General features: G+C 39.4%; 1 protein-coding gene across 1 annotated transcript in view; it reads left to right on the top strand.

The window, feature by feature from the left end:
- The window catches only part of espn (espin), a 49,994-nt gene that overhangs the window by 5,505 nt on the left and 24,047 nt on the right, over nucleotides 1-20,442 (top strand). Inside the window, exons 3-8 of the mRNA XM_078254662.1 lie at nucleotides 8,731-8,917; nucleotides 9,229-9,411; nucleotides 10,784-10,915; nucleotides 12,610-12,865; nucleotides 13,432-13,718; nucleotides 18,886-19,044. Coding sequence (XP_078110788.1) covers nucleotides 8,731-8,917; nucleotides 9,229-9,411; nucleotides 10,784-10,915; nucleotides 12,610-12,865; nucleotides 13,432-13,718; nucleotides 18,886-19,044 — 1,204 coding nt within the window. The remainder of the gene's footprint in view (nucleotides 1-8,730; nucleotides 8,918-9,228; nucleotides 9,412-10,783; nucleotides 10,916-12,609; nucleotides 12,866-13,431; nucleotides 13,719-18,885; nucleotides 19,045-20,442) is intronic.

The following is a 20,442-nucleotide window of genomic DNA, read 5'->3' as shown; positions in this document are numbered from 1 at the left end:
GTAGGTAGTATTTACAGCACTAACTGGCACTGGTAAGAAGCAATCTAAACCTTACTTTTTTGATACCTGTAGAGCAATCAAAATACTTTGTGTTCATATCACATTTAGAAATACTGCACGCTACCATAGCCCCGTGTGCTGCTTATGTAACACATCTATAATAATTTCAATAATGTTGACACAAGTCTGCATCAGAGCCATGTCAACAATCAAATAAGTGTTTGTGATCTTATATTTTTGTTACCAACCTGCACCGTCAATTGCACAATTAGGCCCAATGTAAGGCAGCCAATTATTTTCTCTTTTAATCAATTATTTAATAGAAAAATAAAAAATGCCTATCACAATACCCACAGCACAAGTGACATCATTAAATGTCTTGTTATGAACCCAAACAGTTTAAACCCAAACATATTCAAATTACTATAAATACTATAATGCAAGACCAAGAAAAGCAGCAAATTCCCACATTTGAGAACCAGAACCATCATCAAGTGTTTAAAAGGAATCTGCAACTATTTTGTTAACTGATTCATCGTTTTATCGACTGCTATAGTAAGAAGTGTTTGTGTGTGCACGTGATGTGTGTGACTCCCCCTTGATGAATATCATCCCTAATCAGTTCAGTGTCAGACCCACCAGTGCCCTGTAGAGATAGCGCCCTCCCATATAGCCCATTACATCTAGAAGGACACGGGTGAGGCGCTGTCTTTTCTGGGAAGCAGCACTGAGCACATGACAGGATGAGCACAAACCAACACCACAGTCACTTTCTAAACAGCAACCAGGTCACTTGCAGGTAATATCTACTATAAAAAAAAAAAGAAAAAAAAAAAAGGAGGCAAGTATTCACAGGGATTTGTGTCGGACATTGCCAAGTAGGTAAGTGGGATAATTATCTGTTAATTAGAGCCAGACCAACACTTAAGGTGCTGGCACACCAAGCAGACGGCAAAGAACTAGTGGAAGGCCGACTGGGCGTCGCTTCACGTCTCCTCACATTGCCTGTGTCAAAAAATTGCACTTGAACAGACAGCAAAGACTACAGTCGACGGCCAACTAGCACGTACGTTCTGCGCCTGTGTGAGAGGAAATAACTCTCCATGCCAGCAGGATCTATTTGTCAGTCAAAAAGGGAAAACTGGATATATAAACCGTTGCTATGATATATACAACAAAACAGCTTTTGCCCTTCTGACACCAGGAGTTGGCTAACCAGATTGTCCATCTCCTGGACTGTCATCCTTTCTCTCTGCAAAAAGTTTCCCTGCGGTGGGGAAGTGGGAGACCAAGAAGCTTGCTGTGGCCACTGGCTAGTTAGCTAGCTAATGTCACACAACATTCCTTTATGCTACACTGGTTACAAAAAATTAGTCGAACAAAGTTGTGCGTCCTCTCAGTCGTTTTCTTGCTTTCCTCACTACCGCTTTTCTTCTCATTACTAGTTCCCTTATATATTCATTAAGCTCAATAGTAGGGGTGGTACAGTTCACAAAACCCACGGCTCGGTTCGTATCACGGTTTTAGGGTCACGGTTTTCGGTTCGGTGCGGTTTTTGTTATTTTTTCTTTTAATCTTTAACACTCCAGAAATATACTTCAGCATATGATATATAGCTTAATTATCCACAATGTAGGATACAGTATTAAATAATTATATAGTTATATCATGTAATCATGCACAAACTGAATTTGACTTGACTTTAAGCACATTATTGGGACCATCTCTGAGGAAAGCTAGCTGAGATGTTGATACAGCAAGAGGGAAGACATTGATGATTTCAACATGCTTTTCATTTAGGCTATTTGGCAAAAAAAGGAGAATGTGTATTGCCATCTACAGGAACTTACGTTCCTTTTTAGCACATGAAGATTGAAATATTACAGAATATCAATTGAAATAACTTGCATTTATCAAACTGCCAACTTCAGTGTAGCTCTTACAAAAATGTATCCTTTAAAAGAAAAAGAGAGGAACTCTTAAAGCTCTGTCTTTTGAATAAGTCAGAATACGTTAAACATAAAAACAGTTTACATTGTTAGTTAATTTCCTATCCTGGCCTGGGCTGGGACACACAGTCATGCGGTTTGATAAAGTACTTATTGGACTTATCATTGCACTTACAATAACGAGCGTAGCTGTCAGGTCCTCCTGTATATGTCTCATCTCCGTTTTTTCCTGCATCCACCGTGTGTGTGTGTGTGTGTGTGTGTGTGTGTGTGTGTGTGTGTGTGTGTGCGCGCGACAGGATCTAAACTGCAGCAGCTTTGGCGTCTTTAGAGTGAAAAAACGTTACAGTACATTTATGTTAAAATGTATGCACGGTCTTTAGCTGTACGTTTTGTTGGTAACTTATCCACACCTCTTCTTTCGCACGAAAGGGAAACACACTGTCTGAGGTCACATACGGGCACCTGACGGGCACGAGGCTACATTGCGCATGCGTCGAACCGTGCGGCACACACACGCTCCGAACCGAGACAAGCGGACCGAGCGGTTCAGATGTTTTTTCATGAACCGTACCACCCCTACTCAATAGCCAATCAGATGGATTCCTCTCACCAGCATCTTTCAACATGTTGAAAGATGCTGGTGAGAGGAATCGCTCGCGATGGACGCTCACCGTTGGACCAACGGCCGACAATCTCCTTGGTGTGTCAGCACCTTTACAGTCACTGGAGTAAACAAAGTAAACACTGTGAGAGAAGGTGTTAGCTTTTTTTCCTCTAAAGAAACAGTTCTTCATCTTTTATGAAAAGATCCATGTTGTGACATTAGTTTATGTCCAATTGTGATTGATATTTGTTACATACATACGTATGCATTTAACTGACACATATGGGGAGTGTACAAGTAGGGTCCAGTGACTTGCTCAGTGGCTTCTCAGTAGTGTGGCTGTAGATTGTTTTTTCCCTACAGAGTGGTAAACAATGCTTTTTAAACTTAAATTAGTCATTTTTATGTTAGTGATATTAAAGTGAATTACGCGAACAGGTCCATCTGGGTAACGTTAAGTAGGCAATATTGGTACCTTGTTTGGTTTGTTTTTCAGTTTAGCATTATTGATAGCAACAACTGTCTGGTTGTAAAAGAATAAAAAAGGAAAATATAGCGATAACTGTTGAGCTAATGGATGTTCTCTCTGCAGGTGTCTACTTCCGCTATCAGCAATGATCACTAACTGCTGCCATAAACAAATAGAAATGTAATTCATTTACAACATGGCTGTTGAACTGCTTTGACTTTGATGACCTGAGCAGGATGAGCAGCTTGTCCAGACTCCAGGCACTAACCTTGTGCTCTGCACTTCCAATATTGTGTGGTTGCACCCCAGACAGGTGCATAGGTGCTGAAAATTTAATGAGCCTCAGGGACATGGTAGCTCCCTGATAGCTGGGCCCCATTCACTCTTCTCCACCACCACTCCCACTGTTGCTGTTTACCACCATCTCCACGGCGACGCACAGTAGCACCGAACCAGCGATAAGATAATGAGGAAAACAAATCGGTTTGAATAGATGGGCTGCTTTCTAGTAACTCGCCTCAGGCATTGTTCAAAATTGAACTTTGCAGGAGAGAGATAGCATTCTTGTTTCAAGGTTTATTACAAGCTGCTAATTTGTATCAGTGAGTTTTAAGAGGTAATTAGATGGCTCAGGGTTTGTTCTGCTTGAAAAATCACAAGGCCAACATGACCCCCTATCTGTTACATCATCACTTTAGTAACTGGCAGCCTAAAATGTCCAAAACGTGATGAAAGGCCAGTGCTTGTAGGATCCACTGAGTTCATTGCATGTTTTTTTATTTTTATTTTTTATTGTATAGTTATTATTTTAGGATAAAAGTATTACGAGTGAAACACGACGAACACGTTTTCTTTTAAATGACAAGTGCCCAGGTCAGAAGTCCTCCGTAAAGTATAGACAGGCCTCAGGGGAGAGGTCTTACCATGAAATGGCTGCAGCATTCAGCTGTCTGCAATGTTGTACTCATTAAGCAATCACAATCTTGTTTGTGTTACAATTGGCAATTGGCATGTATTTTAGTGTTTGTTAGATTTTCTAAGCTACATCTGAATTGGTAGCTGTGCTGCTGTGCCTCTGCTGATAGCCTCGGTACACAAAGGAGTAAATGAATGAACGAGAGAGAGAGAGAGAGAGAGAGAGAGAGAGAGAGAGAGAGAGAGAGAGAGATAACAGACAGGTTATGTAATCAATTAGTGTAGATTAAGATCTTTGGCCAAGCCATAAATCCAACATGCAGTTGAAAAGGGTATTCACGGGTGGGATACTCTGCTAATTCATATATAGACTTATTTAGTCTTATTATACTATATTATATATACTTTTCTTGTTGACAGAACAGCTGCTGAAACAGGAGTACTGTATAACTCAAATGGATCATACAGTCGAGCATAAAATGACTTTAGTAGCATTCCATTCCTTAACCTTCAAAGAAAGGAAAAGTTCCAAAAGAAGGCAGTTCATCCTGTATCCAAGTATCTGATATAGTAGCAAGGCACATATTCAATGCTAGCATAGATAAGAAAAGACAGTATGAAGATTAATAAAGATGACAAAATTAAGTGATAAAGATGGCTGTTAAACACAGAGTATTTTCTAAGGATACGACTACACTCTTGCTTCTTTTCTGAAGGTAATTTGTGTTGGTAAGATTAGAAGAAACTTAGTATGAGCCTCTAATGTCAGCCAGATGCTTATTGTGTGTCCATGTAGCAGCTCACAAAGAGGTTCAATGTTGTCAAGCTATGACTTGTTAGTTCTTAAGTTAGTTGGCAGTCAGCATTACATTTAGACATGGAGAATAAGGGGGTCAGTAGAGTTTTTTTACTCAGCAAATTGATTTTCTTCAGCACTAATCTTCTTAATAACTTCTTGGTACAAGTTGGATAAAAAAAAAAAATGCAATGTAACGTGCCACATTTCGAACAGAGGGCCCACAGTATTACAACTGTAGACTTTGTAAGACTATTGTTTTCAAGTTATAATAATAATATCTTTATCAGACTCACACGTAGGTTCATAGCAAGACATATATAAAATAAATAAATATAAAAATATACATACATACAAAATACAAAACATCTGTCATTTTAAGAATTTGTGTGCAAGCTGTAATGCCAGCGTTTTCTGAGTTTAGATGAGAATTGAAAGCAGCTCTTCCTCGGACTTGTTAGAGACTCTATGATCCTATTTTCTGACTCATCCAAACGACACATAAATGTATACATTAATTGCCTCAATAGTGCCTCACATGTAAAAGCACCAGCATTTAAAAACAATTGGCTGGCACTATGCCATCTGGATGCCTCATCGCATCATTATATGCCACAGTGAGTCTGCGCAGATTACTTTTCCTGTAGCTCCACCAGAGACAATTGCAGAACACGTACTAAACTTGCGAAACTTGTTAAAACCTTAGATGTGCGATTCTTAATGTTAAGGATTACATGCTCTTCTACAGGTTTAAGACCTCATTAGACAAACTGGCAATATGCATTGGTATTGAGCTGAACACAAGGCCATTTCATCTAGTTTTGATTATGTGTAGCACCAGTGGGAATCATACCCTAATCCCCTGAACTGTTCTACTCATGTAGGACCACATTAAATGTCCCTGTGTGTCTCTACATGTTTGTTGTCTGTGTTTTAACGTTATTGTCTTTGTGTAATTTTTGGGCTCTGCTGTTAACAGTTGTAACCTCTAAAAGATTTAGATAAGAGCTGCATATTATTTAATCACTACATTCCCATGATGAAATATGTCACATCTTTCAAAATGTCATACACAATAAACTTGGGTTAAAGAGCATAGATTCTCCCACAACATTATTCATTATTTAGACAGGAAAAACCACTGAGAAGCTAACAAGCCTCCATCAGACAAGAAGACCATTAGTGTGACATCAATTACTCTGCTAGTAATAAAGACAGCCTTGGTCTTTGTTACCGTGTACAGGGGGGGAAGGGAGGGGGCAGTGTACAGACAATTACTGGGTAAAAAAACTCATTGGAGCTGAACTGGAAATATATCAAATGTCTGCTACTGCTAAGTGTTTTTTTTCCCCTTTGAGTGACAAAGTGACTGACGAGGTAGCGCCCCTTGTGCCACTTGCTAGCTCCATCGTCACACAAGGCTAACCTCTTTCTGAGCTTTTTGAAATCCACACCTGTTCTCCAAAAGCACTTCTTTAGTAGAGTGTTCAACCCTCTTCACTTTGGAGAGTGACAAAGGCAGCGTGTGCTTTTGTTAGAATCGTATCGGTCTTAACTTGAATACACTCAACGTTGTCACTCTCACAAAGTTTGTGGTTAGGATTAATGACAAATGTATACTTGTCTCTTATACAGGCCCAAGTGAGCAGGTGAACGTCAGCCCACTTTGGTTACACTTATCAATTATTAACAGGTCTGCCCACTTCCTGATGACCGAACTGTTGATTACTTCCCCTACTTACTTCTTTACTTACTTACTTACTTACTTATTTTTGAAATATTTAAAGTGTGCTTGTTTTTACTTTTCCTCTCTATCATCCAGACTTCAATTGTGTATTCTAACATTTTTCCTGCAAGACAAGACACATTCTTGCTCAGAATAGGACCTAAATAATCATAAGCAGATACAACCTTTCATGTTAAGATTTGGACCAGAACATGTTGTCATCCACGTTATTTTAATGCAAGGTCTTTTGTCACCAGAGTTTTGGCCTTGAGCCACATCCTTTACTAACGAAAGTTTGGCAGGGTCATGTTTGTGTCTACAAGATCGACCCCTCCACTTAAGCCCTGCCTCTCACTTCCCTCACCTTCTACGCTCCTCTTTACCTACTCAGTCTGTCTTATCCACTGGCAAACCTTCGTTAAGCACAAAGCAAGTCAGGCAAAGCCAGTGGAGTGCTAATCCTCTTAGGAGACTCATTGCTCATTTGTCAGGGTCCAAATAAAGCACACCCTTATGGGATTTAGTGAGAAAGCATTCACTCCCTGACCTCTCACTGTGGCTGAAAAGATCTGGGACGTGGAGGGATACAGGCATTGGATGGGCTTTTGCATTGGAGATGGAGCTAAGGACCTTTGGAAATCTGGGAGCGGGATTTGGTTCAGCGTCACTGCTGTCTGCTCTCAAAATAGCCATATGTTGACATTGACAGCGGGATGGTTTCCTGTCAGTTACCTGTGTCCTTCAGACTACACTGACACATCCAACCAAATGAATGTGTTTCTGTGATCAGACACCTGAAATAGTATAAACAATGATTTGATAACAGTGTCTGAAGAGCACACCATTTGTGTATGGGGTAATTATAAGTAGATATTTTAAATGAATTGATCTGAGTTAGACAAGCTGCCATTACTGCAGTGGTACCTCACTAGAAAATCTGCACACAGCACTGTAATATATGTAAAAGTTTTCCCTTTCAAGCAGTTTTGCTGAAAACTCTTCCCAGCAGATCATGTAGAACCGGTTATATGTTGAAAATATAGATATCAAATTAAAATAAAATAAAATGTAGTTATTTTAAAAAACTTAGTACGTATTTTTAACTTTTCAACAAAATTTAGTCCAGTTTTAAAAGACTGCAGATGTCTTTTCTGGACTGTGCTGTTATCAGCTGCTCCAACAACAAACTGAGACTTTGGGGGAAAAAACGAAAAGTAAAAGCTACAAGAATGCTCCATGAAATTAATTTTTACATTCATAAATCTCCATTATCATTATTTATTCAGGTTTACGAGCCAATGGTGGGTTGCCACCCCACTTATCTCTTGCTAACTTGGTACTACGTTTCCTGGCCGTAGGTCCACTTTACAATATCATGTGTTTTTTCCCTCCACCTAGTCCTGGGTCTTCTTCCTCGGGGAAGACCCAGGACTAGGTGGAGGGATTGTATCACCAACCTGGCCTGGGAACGCCTTGAGATCCCCCAGTCTGGTGCTGGTTAATGTGGCTCGGGAAAGGGAAGTTTGGGGTCCCCTGCTGGAGCTGCTACCCCCGCGACCCGATACTGGATAAGCGGACGAAGATGGATGGATGTGTTTTTTCCAGTCTTGGTCTCAATGTAGAGTTTTACTGTCTCGTGGTTAAAATTGCAAGAATCGAAGCCTGGTAAAACAGAATCTTTTGAATTTTGAATAAGGAATTAACTGGGTCATTTTCACAGCAAGCACAAACTACTTAAGAATGAAGTGACATAAGTTAGTGAATGTGACTTTCTAGGCACAACAACAGAGGCAAACTGGTGCTTGGTGCATGGTTTTGCATTCAATTTAAATGTTGCATTGTCATTTAAAACCAAGGCTCTCCTCTTTAGTTTATTTGGCCTGAAAAGATTGCTGTAAATAATCCATGCATCCATTCATTTTACTTAAAATATATATGCTATATGTACAAATAACATTTATTTTATTCAGACTTAATTTGCATCTGTATTAACTTACAAAATAGTATGTGAGACAACAATGTGTGTGGCCAGTCATGAACGTTTGTACCCCGTATATCATAAAGCCGAAATTCCAAGGGGTTGCATTTAAAATCCACAATTTTAAGTACGTGGGTGTCAGTAGATGTTATGGATGCAGAGAATAGGTGTAAGTAACTCTTCTTTCATTCCAGTTTAGTGATGAAGGATGAAGAGGCTGCAACATACAACTTCCATTATAGCTATTTTGTTTCCATGTGTCTTCATTTTACGGTTTAATTTTCCTACAGCGTTGTCAACTCCCAAACTAAGAATGGTGCCACGCCGCTCTACCTGGCCTGCCAGGAGGGTCATTTGGAGGTCGTCCAGTACCTGGTCAAGGATTGTGGGGCAGATCCGAGCATCAGAGCCAATGACGGGATGACACCTCTGCATGCTGCTGCCCAGATGGGCCACAACACTGTCATCGTCTGGCTGGTATGTTGGGATGTCAGGACACTACAGAACAAATCTTGTGTACAAATATAGTACATGGATTTATTCCTTGATCCACATCCCTTTCTTAATACAGTTAATGCAGTTTCATATTCAGAATTACACTTTGTTAACACCAAAAGAACTTTCTTGCATCATGTTTAAAAAATGTGTCATGACCATGTTTTTAATAGACTGTGAAGGCAAAGTTTTTCTAACTTATTCCCCAAAAGCAGCTTTCATTAATTCCTAATGTTTTAGAAGATGACTTGATGAGATGAGAATAACTTGTATCATTATCCTCCGTCCTTTAGATGAATTGCATAGAGATCGGCCTGACAGACAGGGACAGTGACGGGGCCACGGCCATGCACTTTGCAGCCAGTCGTGGCCATGCAAAGGTGCTCAGCTGGCTGCTGCTGCACGGCGGAGAGATTGTCACTGACAACTGGGGAGGGAGCCCGCTTCACGACGCTGCAGAGAACGGTGAACTGGAGGTGTGTTTTGTTTTTTACTTCTATAGTGCTCTATATAGCCTTATAAATTACAATGGTATGTAAACAATATTCATATAATTCATGTAGGAGCATTATGAGTATCGCTGCTCACATATCCATACCGACTTTCACATTTAACCATCTGTTTTGAATGAATGGCCTCTAGCTTATGGTTTTGCCACCACTCCATTACCGTATACTTTGACTAACGTTTTGTTATGTCAAGTATGGTCAGTCTGCTTTTTCAGCACAAGCTTGATGTATTAAACATGGAGAAAATTGAATTTTTTGTCTGACATTTGCACTGCATAAGAAGAGTTTGAAATTGAACTTAAAGGAAACTGACCCAAACCCTGACTTACAGGGTACTGGCCCAAGTTTTGGCCTGGAGAGAACATTATTAAGAAGCTAACTGAGAAACAAGTCAACATTTTATTTTATTATTATTTTTTTTTTTAACCATTATTTATCCAGGTAAGTCGATTGAGAACAATTTCTCATTTGCAATGACGACCTGTCATATTCACACAGTTCCACATTCATACCTGGAAGCTACCCAGTACAACCACAGTCTGATCTGCTGGACACTGAGCAGCTCCACTGGAGTGGTTGGAGGTGAAGGGCCTTGCTCAAGGGCACCTCCCGGTCACAAGCTCACGTCTCTAACCTCTAGGCCACCACTCCCCCCTATGGCAACACAAAGCTTTCTCTGAGAACAAGCAGCTTAGTCTGGCTTCCACTTGGCACTTGGCATGGGGGGTTTCAAAACAGATGCTTTAAACTATTCCAAGTTTGTTTTGATTACCAGAAATGCTTTGTATTAACAAAGTGGAAGGTTTCCCCCATCATTTAGAAACAAAGCATATCAACCCTAAACTAAGTATTCTGATTTTATGAAGCATATTTCATTTCCTGTTACCTATATCAGTGATTATATTATTTATGAGCAACACTGTGTACATTGGTCTATAAAATAGATTGTCAGTTACTAATCAGGTCATATTCTGCATCCACCTAGTGAGGATCTTATAACTAATTCATATGTAGTTATGGATATTTTTAGATTAATAACTGTAAATATAACAAATTGTTTTACAATATTGTTATCTTGTATACTTGGTAAAGTGCTGTATTGTAGTGTAAATTTGCAAAAACTAGAATTTCTGTCAACACTGGTCTACATCCGAGTTGTGTAATTATTCAGCCAATACAGTTTCAGACAGTTTCCGCAGAACTAATCACCTGCCAGGTTTTTGTGCAAGTTAGATTTACTCTAACTGATTTAAGCCCTGTAGTCACTTTGACTGACACTGTCATCTTATTCATATCTGACTTTTACCACTTTCTCCGTTTCTCTCATGTCACTCTCCAGTGCTGTCAGATCCTTGTGGTCAATGGGGTGGACTTGGGCATCAGGGACCAGGACGGCTTCACAGCAGCAGACCTGGCTGAATACAACGGCCACTCCCAGTGTGCCAAGTATCTGCGCACTGTGGAGAACATGGTAAGAGACACAGCTGTGCATCCTGACCAATTCTAACCTTCCTGTGGACAGGGCCAACCCTAGCAGGATATTACCAGTGAGGATCAAAGCATTTTAATTTACACAAACTTTAAATCCCATCTAAGAAATAAACCTTAAGTAAGAAGAAACATTAGGTGTACGTAGGTAGTTCATTCTATCTTGATCAAATCATTGGCTGCCCCTTAAAATACTTTCATTTTATATCTTATAATATTCACATTAACAACAATACAACATTTAATTATTTTTACATCATAAACAATATCTAAAACTCTACTGATTGGATTTTCCTAAAACTTGACTGAAGGATGTGCTACTTGCTCTTTAACACCAACTGCAGCCCTTCAGGTCAGTGGTTCCCAACCTAGGGGCTGGGACCCCAAATGTCGCGCTGGACAAATCTGAGGAGGTTACAAGATGACTAAAGAGATAAATCAAAGAAATAAAGAAAGAAATATATTTCCACTGTTTTTGTGATATCTGGATATGTTCATCTTTGTCAAGCCAAATATCCAATTGAAACTATCCAAGAAGCAAAATCACTCTTTGGGTGAACTGTTCATAATTATCTGTGTGCAGATAGTTTGTAATTTACGCCCACACTAGGGACATAACCGAGGGACGGGGTCATAAATAGACTTCCAGGTTTGGAACCACAGCTTTAGTTGCTTCACTTTTTTGTTGAATGTCTCAGACACTGCTGGTTAGGTTCTCATCTAACTTGGGACATATGTCTTATTAATTTGTTTTTTGCATTTTGGTACACTAATTGGTCTAATGGGAACTCAAAACAAGAAAACATACAGCATTTCTTCAAGACCTAGGCATGTGAACTGTTGCCTTGTTTGTTCTATCAACAGCACCAATACCCAACTTCCACTTCAATCCGGCTCTGTATGAAATGCTCTGCAGTTGAAATTGAGTTATAATGTCTAGTGTCTACATATTCCACGACCAAACTATGGTCCAAATTCTGTGTTGTATTAGTCAAACATTTGATTTTTTTTATATTCTAATGATGATTAATAATTCAAATTCTTCCTTAGTTGGTCCCCCAGAGCCAAAACGCAACCTTGGAAAACAAGATTGTCGCTGCGCCAACATGTCCCTTGACTGACATCAGTTTTTCTCTGCTAATTACCAGAGCTAGTAACACTTGATTAACAGTGGACACCACAGCTTCAACCCACTGATATCCCCAAGTGGCCAGAGGAATAATAACTCTTCCACACTGAACTCTCTTTGGTGTGTGGGAAACATATTTCCTCCCTCTTGTATTCTTCCCATTAGGGACATGCAGCCAACTGAATCCTGCGCTGTGGGAAAAGCAGCAGGCCCCAGAGCCTTTTTGATCAGCTGTGAGAAGTTTCATTAGTGTGCAGTAATTAAACTCATAATGCTGTTCTCCTCATGTTAAGCATCAGGGACTGAGAGGAAGTGAGATTTAAGAACTGATGAACGTATCCGTTGTGTAATGACACTGTATCCTTTTAAATCTATTTAATCTAATTACATTTACCAGACATATTTCAATAATTACCAATTACTTAAGAATTAATTCATAAATTAATGGTTTTGTTGTTTTTACTACTGTGGAAATCATATCCACATCTTGGGCAATTCAACAAACCGATATAATGACGCTTGTATTCATGAAGTTCATCCTCTGACAGAGTGTGGAGCACCGTGTTTTGTCTCGGGACCCCTCAATGGACCTCGAGTACAAGCAGCCGGACTCGGGCCTCTCGTCCCCAAACACCACCATGCCCCCTGCCAACCAGGCTGCACACTTTGACAACAGTTCACCATCCAGCTCCCTGTCCAACTATGACTCAGCCAACTCCAGCCAGTCCAGCACTGGCGAGAAAAGGAGCAGCTTAACATTGCCACGAGGCCTGCCCGCTCAGCTGAACACAGTCGCACACACAGGTCTGCAACGCATGTAGTAAAAATGTAAAACATTTTACACTTTACACTAGAATTGTGTTTTATACAGGTAAACCAACAAGGTGACTAGAATATATTTAATATAAATTAATTCCCAATAATGTCCCATGCTGTTTCTAAAGGGAAATATCAAATGATGACAAGCCCAACAGTCAAATGTATTTCTTACCAGCTAATAATCAGAATGTTACTGTAGGTGACACAGGCTTTGCTGTCTTTAGTCATTTAGCCATACATTCTCGACTGCTGTTACTTGCACATGCCAAATGTAGCATCTTAGCAATTGGGAACCCTCACCTGTTTACTGAAGCTAACATCATGCAGCAGTTTGCTTCCTTTTGGTTTATGTCACAGGTGCATGGTACACTGGTGCTGCACCCTAGTGGTCTGTGTGCAGATAAGTTTGTTTTGGATGGGGTGGACCGATATTAGAGTAACTCATGTTTCTCATTCAACATATGAATGGTATTAAGATAAGCAAGCAGAGTAAATGTTGAGAGGGTTTCTTAATGCTTTGTTTTGTTAATTGAACCATGTCTTTGTTACAGGTGCATCAGAGTCAGCCATTTCAGACATGCAGGCGTATATGGACTTGCTAAACCCAGACATTGGCTCTGACATACCCAAGAAGAATGAGATACCTGCTGAAGCAGACTCCAAGCCCCCACCGCCACCACCAACCTATCCACCCCCGCCTCCTCCACAGTCTCCACCGGTGCCCCCTCCACCCCCGAGCTTCCCAGCACCACGGCACCCTCAGGAGCCGACGTCAGCTGAGTTCCTGAAGGTGAAAAGCAACTTACGGCACGTGGACAGCGACACCGGCAAGACAGAGGTAAGGACAGAGACAGTAAGCTCCTGCTTGAGCTCAAAAGTAGAAGCCGTTTCAAGTCGAGCCTCAGAGCTGTGCAAAGATGTCCTCATCTAGAGGGACATCTACTGATAATTACATGTTTAATTGGATCGTTGTTTGTGCTTGTCCATCAAACTGTTTCATTGTGCATAAATAGTAAGTAGGGTGTCACCCTTTGACTTATTTATAGTATAAAGACAAGCAAACAGTGTAGTAGTGTGTTTCTTATATGGTATGATGCCTGCACATGGCAGTATATATACTACGTTAGGTAATTGTTGCTCAAACATGCATAGATATTCCAAGTTTTGGGAAAAATATTGAAAAATGTTTTGCTGAGTCTGTCACATGATGAGTGATATGGAACAATCCTAAAGGAGCAGAAGGATCGGGGTGTTTGGGATAAATTGGCCATTAGCTGCCATTTTCCCTTGTGTCTAATCAGTTGGGCTATTGCTCCAGTTGGGCTATTGCTCTTGTGTAACAATGCACCTTGTCTGGGTGCCTACAATGATGTTATTGTGTTAGCATGGCTAACAAGGCTAACAAAGATGCTCATTACCGTGGCAGGCCTGACACACACAATGGTTGTTGTGATTGGTTTGGTCGTAATTCCACTAATTAATCTGGCTACAGATCACTCAAAAGTGTGTTTAAAAAGCGGACAAGGAGCAGCAATTAAAATTGGCATCAACATTAGTTTCAGTGCTGCTTTTGGTGGTTCAGTGCTGCTTTGAAGTACATTAAAACTGGTTGTGAAGTTTTTCTAGTTGAGTTGTTCAGAGAACACTGTAATAGTTATAACAAAACAAATTCAAGAGATCACTTTCACCTCATGAAGAATTTATTACCTGGTTGTTGCCATAAGTTCCAGTGAGATAGCAGGAAACAAGTCTCTGTCCAGTCTTATAAACAAAGTTGCTTCAGTTTAAACCAAACACCACAAATGTGAGATATATATTTTTGCATATTTTTCAAATAATCATTGTTTTAGTATTTATTTAACAGAAGCAAAATAGTGTTTGAAATAATGTTTTCTTGTTGCATAGTAATTTGTAGTAACATCTCAAAACCAGTCTGATTAAAAAGGTTGTCAGTGCTGTATTGTTTCATCTTAAATGCTGCAGAACCAGCTGATATGCTGGATATATCAATTGCTCAGACAGAGGCTGTGTGGATAGATCTGCTATGCAAAGTCAGTTGTTGTTAGCTGTTATAATGTCCACACAGATAGCAATAGTGTCCTGTCTCCCGGGTTAGCTCTGTGCGTGTTTGTGTGTGCACGCATGTGCCATTAGCCATATGGGGGAGGGTTTTTAATTAGTGCCACCCCCTCTCCTCTCTGTACCCAGCTGACCAGCCTGGGCCTCACCCTAATTAACAATTTAACAAAAGCCAGTGCTCAGATCACATGCACACATGCATGCACACACGCAAACATTCACAATTAAGATCAGTGTCTACCATATACATTGGGAAAAACAATGTACCTTGGGCGCCATAGTGACAGGGAACAGTAACCTCATCCAGGTATACAGCCGATCAGATGGACCAATCTCGCAACATGTAGCTGTATTACAGCTTGGTGTGTAGAAAAGATATTAAGAAAACTACTAATATTGTTGAACCATTTGCAAGTAAAGGAAATTTCAGGCTTTTCTTTTTAAAAGTTTTTTTTTTTTTTTTTTTTACTATATAGGCTTTCTCTGCTGCTGTTGCTTTTCTTCCTCATTTGTCTGTATTTGCTTTGACTGAAGTCAAATGTTTCTTGTGAAGCAGCCAAACAAATGCCTGCTTTGCCGCTCACGTTTTATATTTCGTAAACCTACTTTAGTCCCTTCATAAAACTTGGACTTTGAGATCTCATCTGCGATTAGGCTATTTTCAGATGCTAATTCAGGGCAGTCAACGCTACAATATTCTAATAATCCTAAAGCCTGATAGATTTCCATGGTGAGGGCAGCACCTAGGCCATTGTGTTTTGTAAAAGAGGCACTGGGGTGGGGTAGGGGAGTGGTTGGTTTGCAGGCTGTTGGTGACATCATTGCCACTGCTGTGGTCGGCACAATAGGTTATTGATGAGGCTTCTGGGTAAAGTGACAGAGCAGGTAGAGTGACAGGCATAGCACTGAGCAGAGAGGAGGTTACACTGGATTTGGTAACAGCTACTCTGTGCTCCACTGTGGATGAGGCTCTATCCAGACTGTGGGAAAGCTGTAGGAGAGGACTCATAGCGCTAAGGTAAGGTGTTAAGAGGAGTAAGAGAGCTTTGTTTTTTTACCAGGCAAAAGTGATGTCATGTAGAAGTTTGTGCTGCAGATACAGAAAATATATTATGAGTTTCTTTGTGTATTTTGGCTAATCTCCAGGTGCTGTAGCTGTTTGAGCTGCTATATGGTTGAAAAATGAATATGCTGCATCTTGTCATGTTTTAATTGTGTACTTTCCTTAGTGTGCAAACATTTTAATAATTTTAAAATGGCACCAACAGCCTACCTGTGTATGACCGTTCATTATCTGAGGCTTTTGCAAAACTACATGCAGATGTGCTGGACCATTTCAAACCACAGCCAGGCTAAACAACCTTTGATAATGCATACAAATACATTACTGTAAAAACAAATATATTACAATGACTTGTTGCTGACAGACAGAGCTGTATAATGGGGAGAAAGGCAGCTAAAATGCTTTGTACATTTGCTTTTGTTGACCCATGTCCCTGGAGGATGACAATTAAACCATCTGTAGTGCTCCCCTGCTCACATTACCCTCCCAGCTGATGAGTGATCAGCGACCATTTCTTTGACAGCAGACAGGAGTCAACAACACTAAACAGGCTTATAAGAACTCAGAACATGACACCACAATTGAGGAGAGGTCAGTGGTCAGCCATCTATTATTTCCGCTTACGTTAACATTGGACATCTGCTTGACGTCTGAGGCTGATGACTGGATTTTGTGAGAGGGCATGGTGTCGGTAAGCATTAAAATGTAAATGAACGCAAGTCTAATGCTGATCTCTGGATTTGAAAGGCAAAGTAACTATACATTTTGCAATGATGACTAAGGCATGCTTGTAGTTAACAGCTTTGAATGTTAATTTAAAAAAAAAAATGGAGTGAAAAGGGGCTGCCTCTTTCATATTTGCACACCATTTTTGTGATATACTGTTGGAAAAAAGTAATGCCTAGAAAAAGATTTAATGCAAAGTTTTTTGAGCCAAGAACTACATGCAAATGCAAGGCTTTTGCATTAGGAAAATGTATCCACAGATAGACCTGAAGGCTTCTTCATGTTAGTTATTACGTCATCAAAATGCAAGGTGAGCTTATATACTGCTAATATCTGGTTACATACAGTCTCACACATATATTCTCATAGCAGCATACAGTTAAAACTCTCAGACTGACAGGAGTTTGATATCCTGCCTTTACAGGTCCAGTTGCATGAGATAAATGTCAGAGCAGAGAGTGAGAGTGCTCATCTGAAAGGGCCAAGTTAAGTGACCCTCTGACCCTGCTCTGTGGACAGAAGGATCGTTATTACATTGGTGCATAAGCCGCATGTGAACTCTTATGTTCTGTGGCCCCGCAGTCTACAATAAACAATGCTAATGTTTTACTAGAACTGAACTAAAGCCTTGTTAAGTTATTCAAATACTGCTGCTTTGGTCACACGAGAGAGGTGATCTGGGAACAAATGCTACTAAGTATGTCCTACAGTGTGTTGTCCCACAAATTATATAGCACGGTTTAGCCATAGTAAAACCATTTCCTGCCATTCACCACCCAGTAATGCAAAAAAAAAAATTCTGTTTGTCAACCAAAGATGAATGACGATGGCAACAGTGGTGGAATGTAACCAAGTACATTTACTCAAGTAATGTACTTAACTACAAATTTGAGGTACTTGTACTTTACTTGAGTGTTTTCTTTCCATGCCACGTTCTACTTCTACTCCACCACATTTCAGAGAGAAATATTGTAGTTTTTACTCCACTACATTAATCTGACAGCTTTAGTTACTAGTTACTTTACAAATTAGGATTTTTCCACACAAAACACACGTAGTTAATAAAATACAATGTTATATTATAAATTAAATTACCCAACGATATAATGGCCTACAAGTACAACTGAAATGATTAGCTGATTAAACACAGAACAGTTTGGATCGTTTCCAGTTTCTAAAATGTGAGGATGTTTACTTTTACTTTTAATACTTTAAGTACATTTTCCTGATGATATATACTTTTACTTAAGTAACATTTTCAATGCAGGACTTTTACTTGTAACAGAGTATTTTTACAGTGTGGTATTAGTACTTTAACTAAAGTAAAGGATCTGTATACTTCTTCCACCACTGGTTGGCAACTATAATTTTAGAACCATCGTTTTCATTACGTTTAATTTCTTTGACTTTTCTTTTTTAGGAATGAATACAAGATACATTGTATATTACTATACAAAATGTAACTACTACGTTTTGCAAAGTAAATTTTCCAAATACCCTATTTCATCTTACATTTCCTGTAATGAAATTTACTAGCCTTGTCTTTTGTAGCTAACTTCACTTCGGGCTGCAAATAAGGATTATTTTCAGTACTGATTAATATGACGATTGTTTTCTTGATTATTTTATCTATTTATTTTTTATATAAAAAGGTGATGTTTTGTCCAATCAACAGTCCAAAACTCAAATATATTCAGTTTATTATCATATAACAAATTTCGCTAAATCCTCACATTTAAGGAGTTTAAACCAGGGAATGTTTGGTTAACATCAAAACTTCAATCAGCTAGTGGCTGGGTTGGTTCAGTAGGTAGAGCAGGCGCACACATACTGAGAGGTTTATGCCTCGACACAGAGGTCCAAGGTTCGACTCTGACTTGTGACAATTACCTGCATGTCTTCCCCCTTTCTCACCTAGTTGTCCTTTAAAAAATTAAAGGTGGAAAAGCCCAAAATAATAATCTTAAAAAAGAAAAAAACATCAATCAACTAATGGATTAATAGACGTTCATGTCTAAATGGGCTGAAGTTTAATTTATCATATCTGGGCTAATAAAAACTTCATTTTGAAAAACTAAATCTAATGAGTAGGTTAAACCAAACATTTTTCTCACAAATTTTGTCATCTGTTAAACAGCTGACTCCTGGAGAAAACCACAACAAACTGCGGCGTGTGGATTCAAACAGGAGGTCAAGGAGCTTCAGCAAGCAGCCCAGCACTGGGGACTACTACAAGGCCTTGGGCAGCGACACAGCCGAGCCCCGAGGGAGCAAAGGCATGGCACCCAACGAGGAGGTAAGCCACATCTTGGCTGTTTTTTGACATCAATATGTGTAGAAAGGTTACCACAACAGAGGGTCTGTATTTTTCTGCGTCCACCCTCATTACCATAAACCAACAAGCACTGACCTGATGACTGAAAGGAAAATGCCACCCTTCTTTAAAAGTTGTAAATGGTAAGTGGTTTATTATATTACTCATGGTGGTTAATGAAAAGCCATGTTGAGACCACATGGTTTACTTTTTATAGGAAATTTGCTGCAATTTTATTGATGTGTATTATACTAATGAAATGCATTTTGGTGATGATGTACACTGTTTACTGCCAGTCATCTGACCTCCACTAGGAATTAATCTTTTAAATGTAGTTCACCTAACAAACCTAATTGTCATGTTCTTTTGATAAGGTGCAGATTTGTTCATCAGGGCAGCAGCTCATTTCAGACAATACTTGACATTGTAAAGATTTTTTTAAGATCAATTAATAACATGGATTGCAATGTACTTTAGCATGCATTGCTACAGTGTTTGTAAAATTGAATAACAATAGTATATTGGCTGTAACTCTAATGGATACTGGTATAGGGTTTGTAAAAGGTTAATATACTGTGCCCTGGTTGTACTGTTTGGGGTTGTGTGGGCTCCTTATAAGGTCAGGGTGAGGTTTAGCTGATTGATGTTGTGTTGGCATTAGGTTACCACAATGACTGCACTATTTGCCTGTGCGTTACACCACTCAGCAGGTTGCATAGTCTTGTGTCCTCCTGAGCTTTTGTTTGCCATCTGATGCAAACTTTTCCCTCATTTCCATTGCCTTGAGTCTCCACCCTGCTGTGTAAACTATTCAAGGACATACAATAGAAACAAACTCAGGACAATTCCAGACAAGAGATCACTTACAGGAAGTCACCAATGACCAGGGATCAATACCGATGAATCTCGTATTTATACTTCAATTTTTCTATGGCCAAGAATCCGTTAGCTTGTTTTAGTGACAGCTTGTGAAATCCTTAGGATTTGTTTATATTTGTATTATTGCATGCTAGTTATTTTCTCTTTTAAAGGAGGTTAATCTTAAGTCTTTAAGATCACATTAAACAAATTTGTTTAAAAACGTAAAAGGTATTTGTTCATGTTGCGAGTTGTATGTTTGTATTTTGTTAAAAAAAAAAATAATAATAAATACAAAAGATTATTTTAACCCTGACATTCAGGTTTTATGTGTGGAAAACATTCACATTTTCTCAGTGATTACCTGATAAGCACAAATGCTGTATTTTCTAGTATTTCCTTTGATTCAAATTTCAAAATATGTAAAAAAAAAATGCACCTTGTCATTTGTAAACATTTTGATAAGGCTTCTAACGACTAATGTATTGCTGATTACTTTGGGTGTTTTGGCTCAAATAGCCA

This window comes from Sander vitreus, chromosome 7 (genome assembly GCF_031162955.1).
Source record: "Sander vitreus isolate 19-12246 chromosome 7, sanVit1, whole genome shotgun sequence".
Classification (NCBI taxonomy): Eukaryota; Metazoa; Chordata; class Actinopteri; order Perciformes; family Percidae; genus Sander; species Sander vitreus.
Note: the sequence above shows the minus strand (reverse complement) of the source record. Positions and strands in the feature narration are given on the sequence as shown.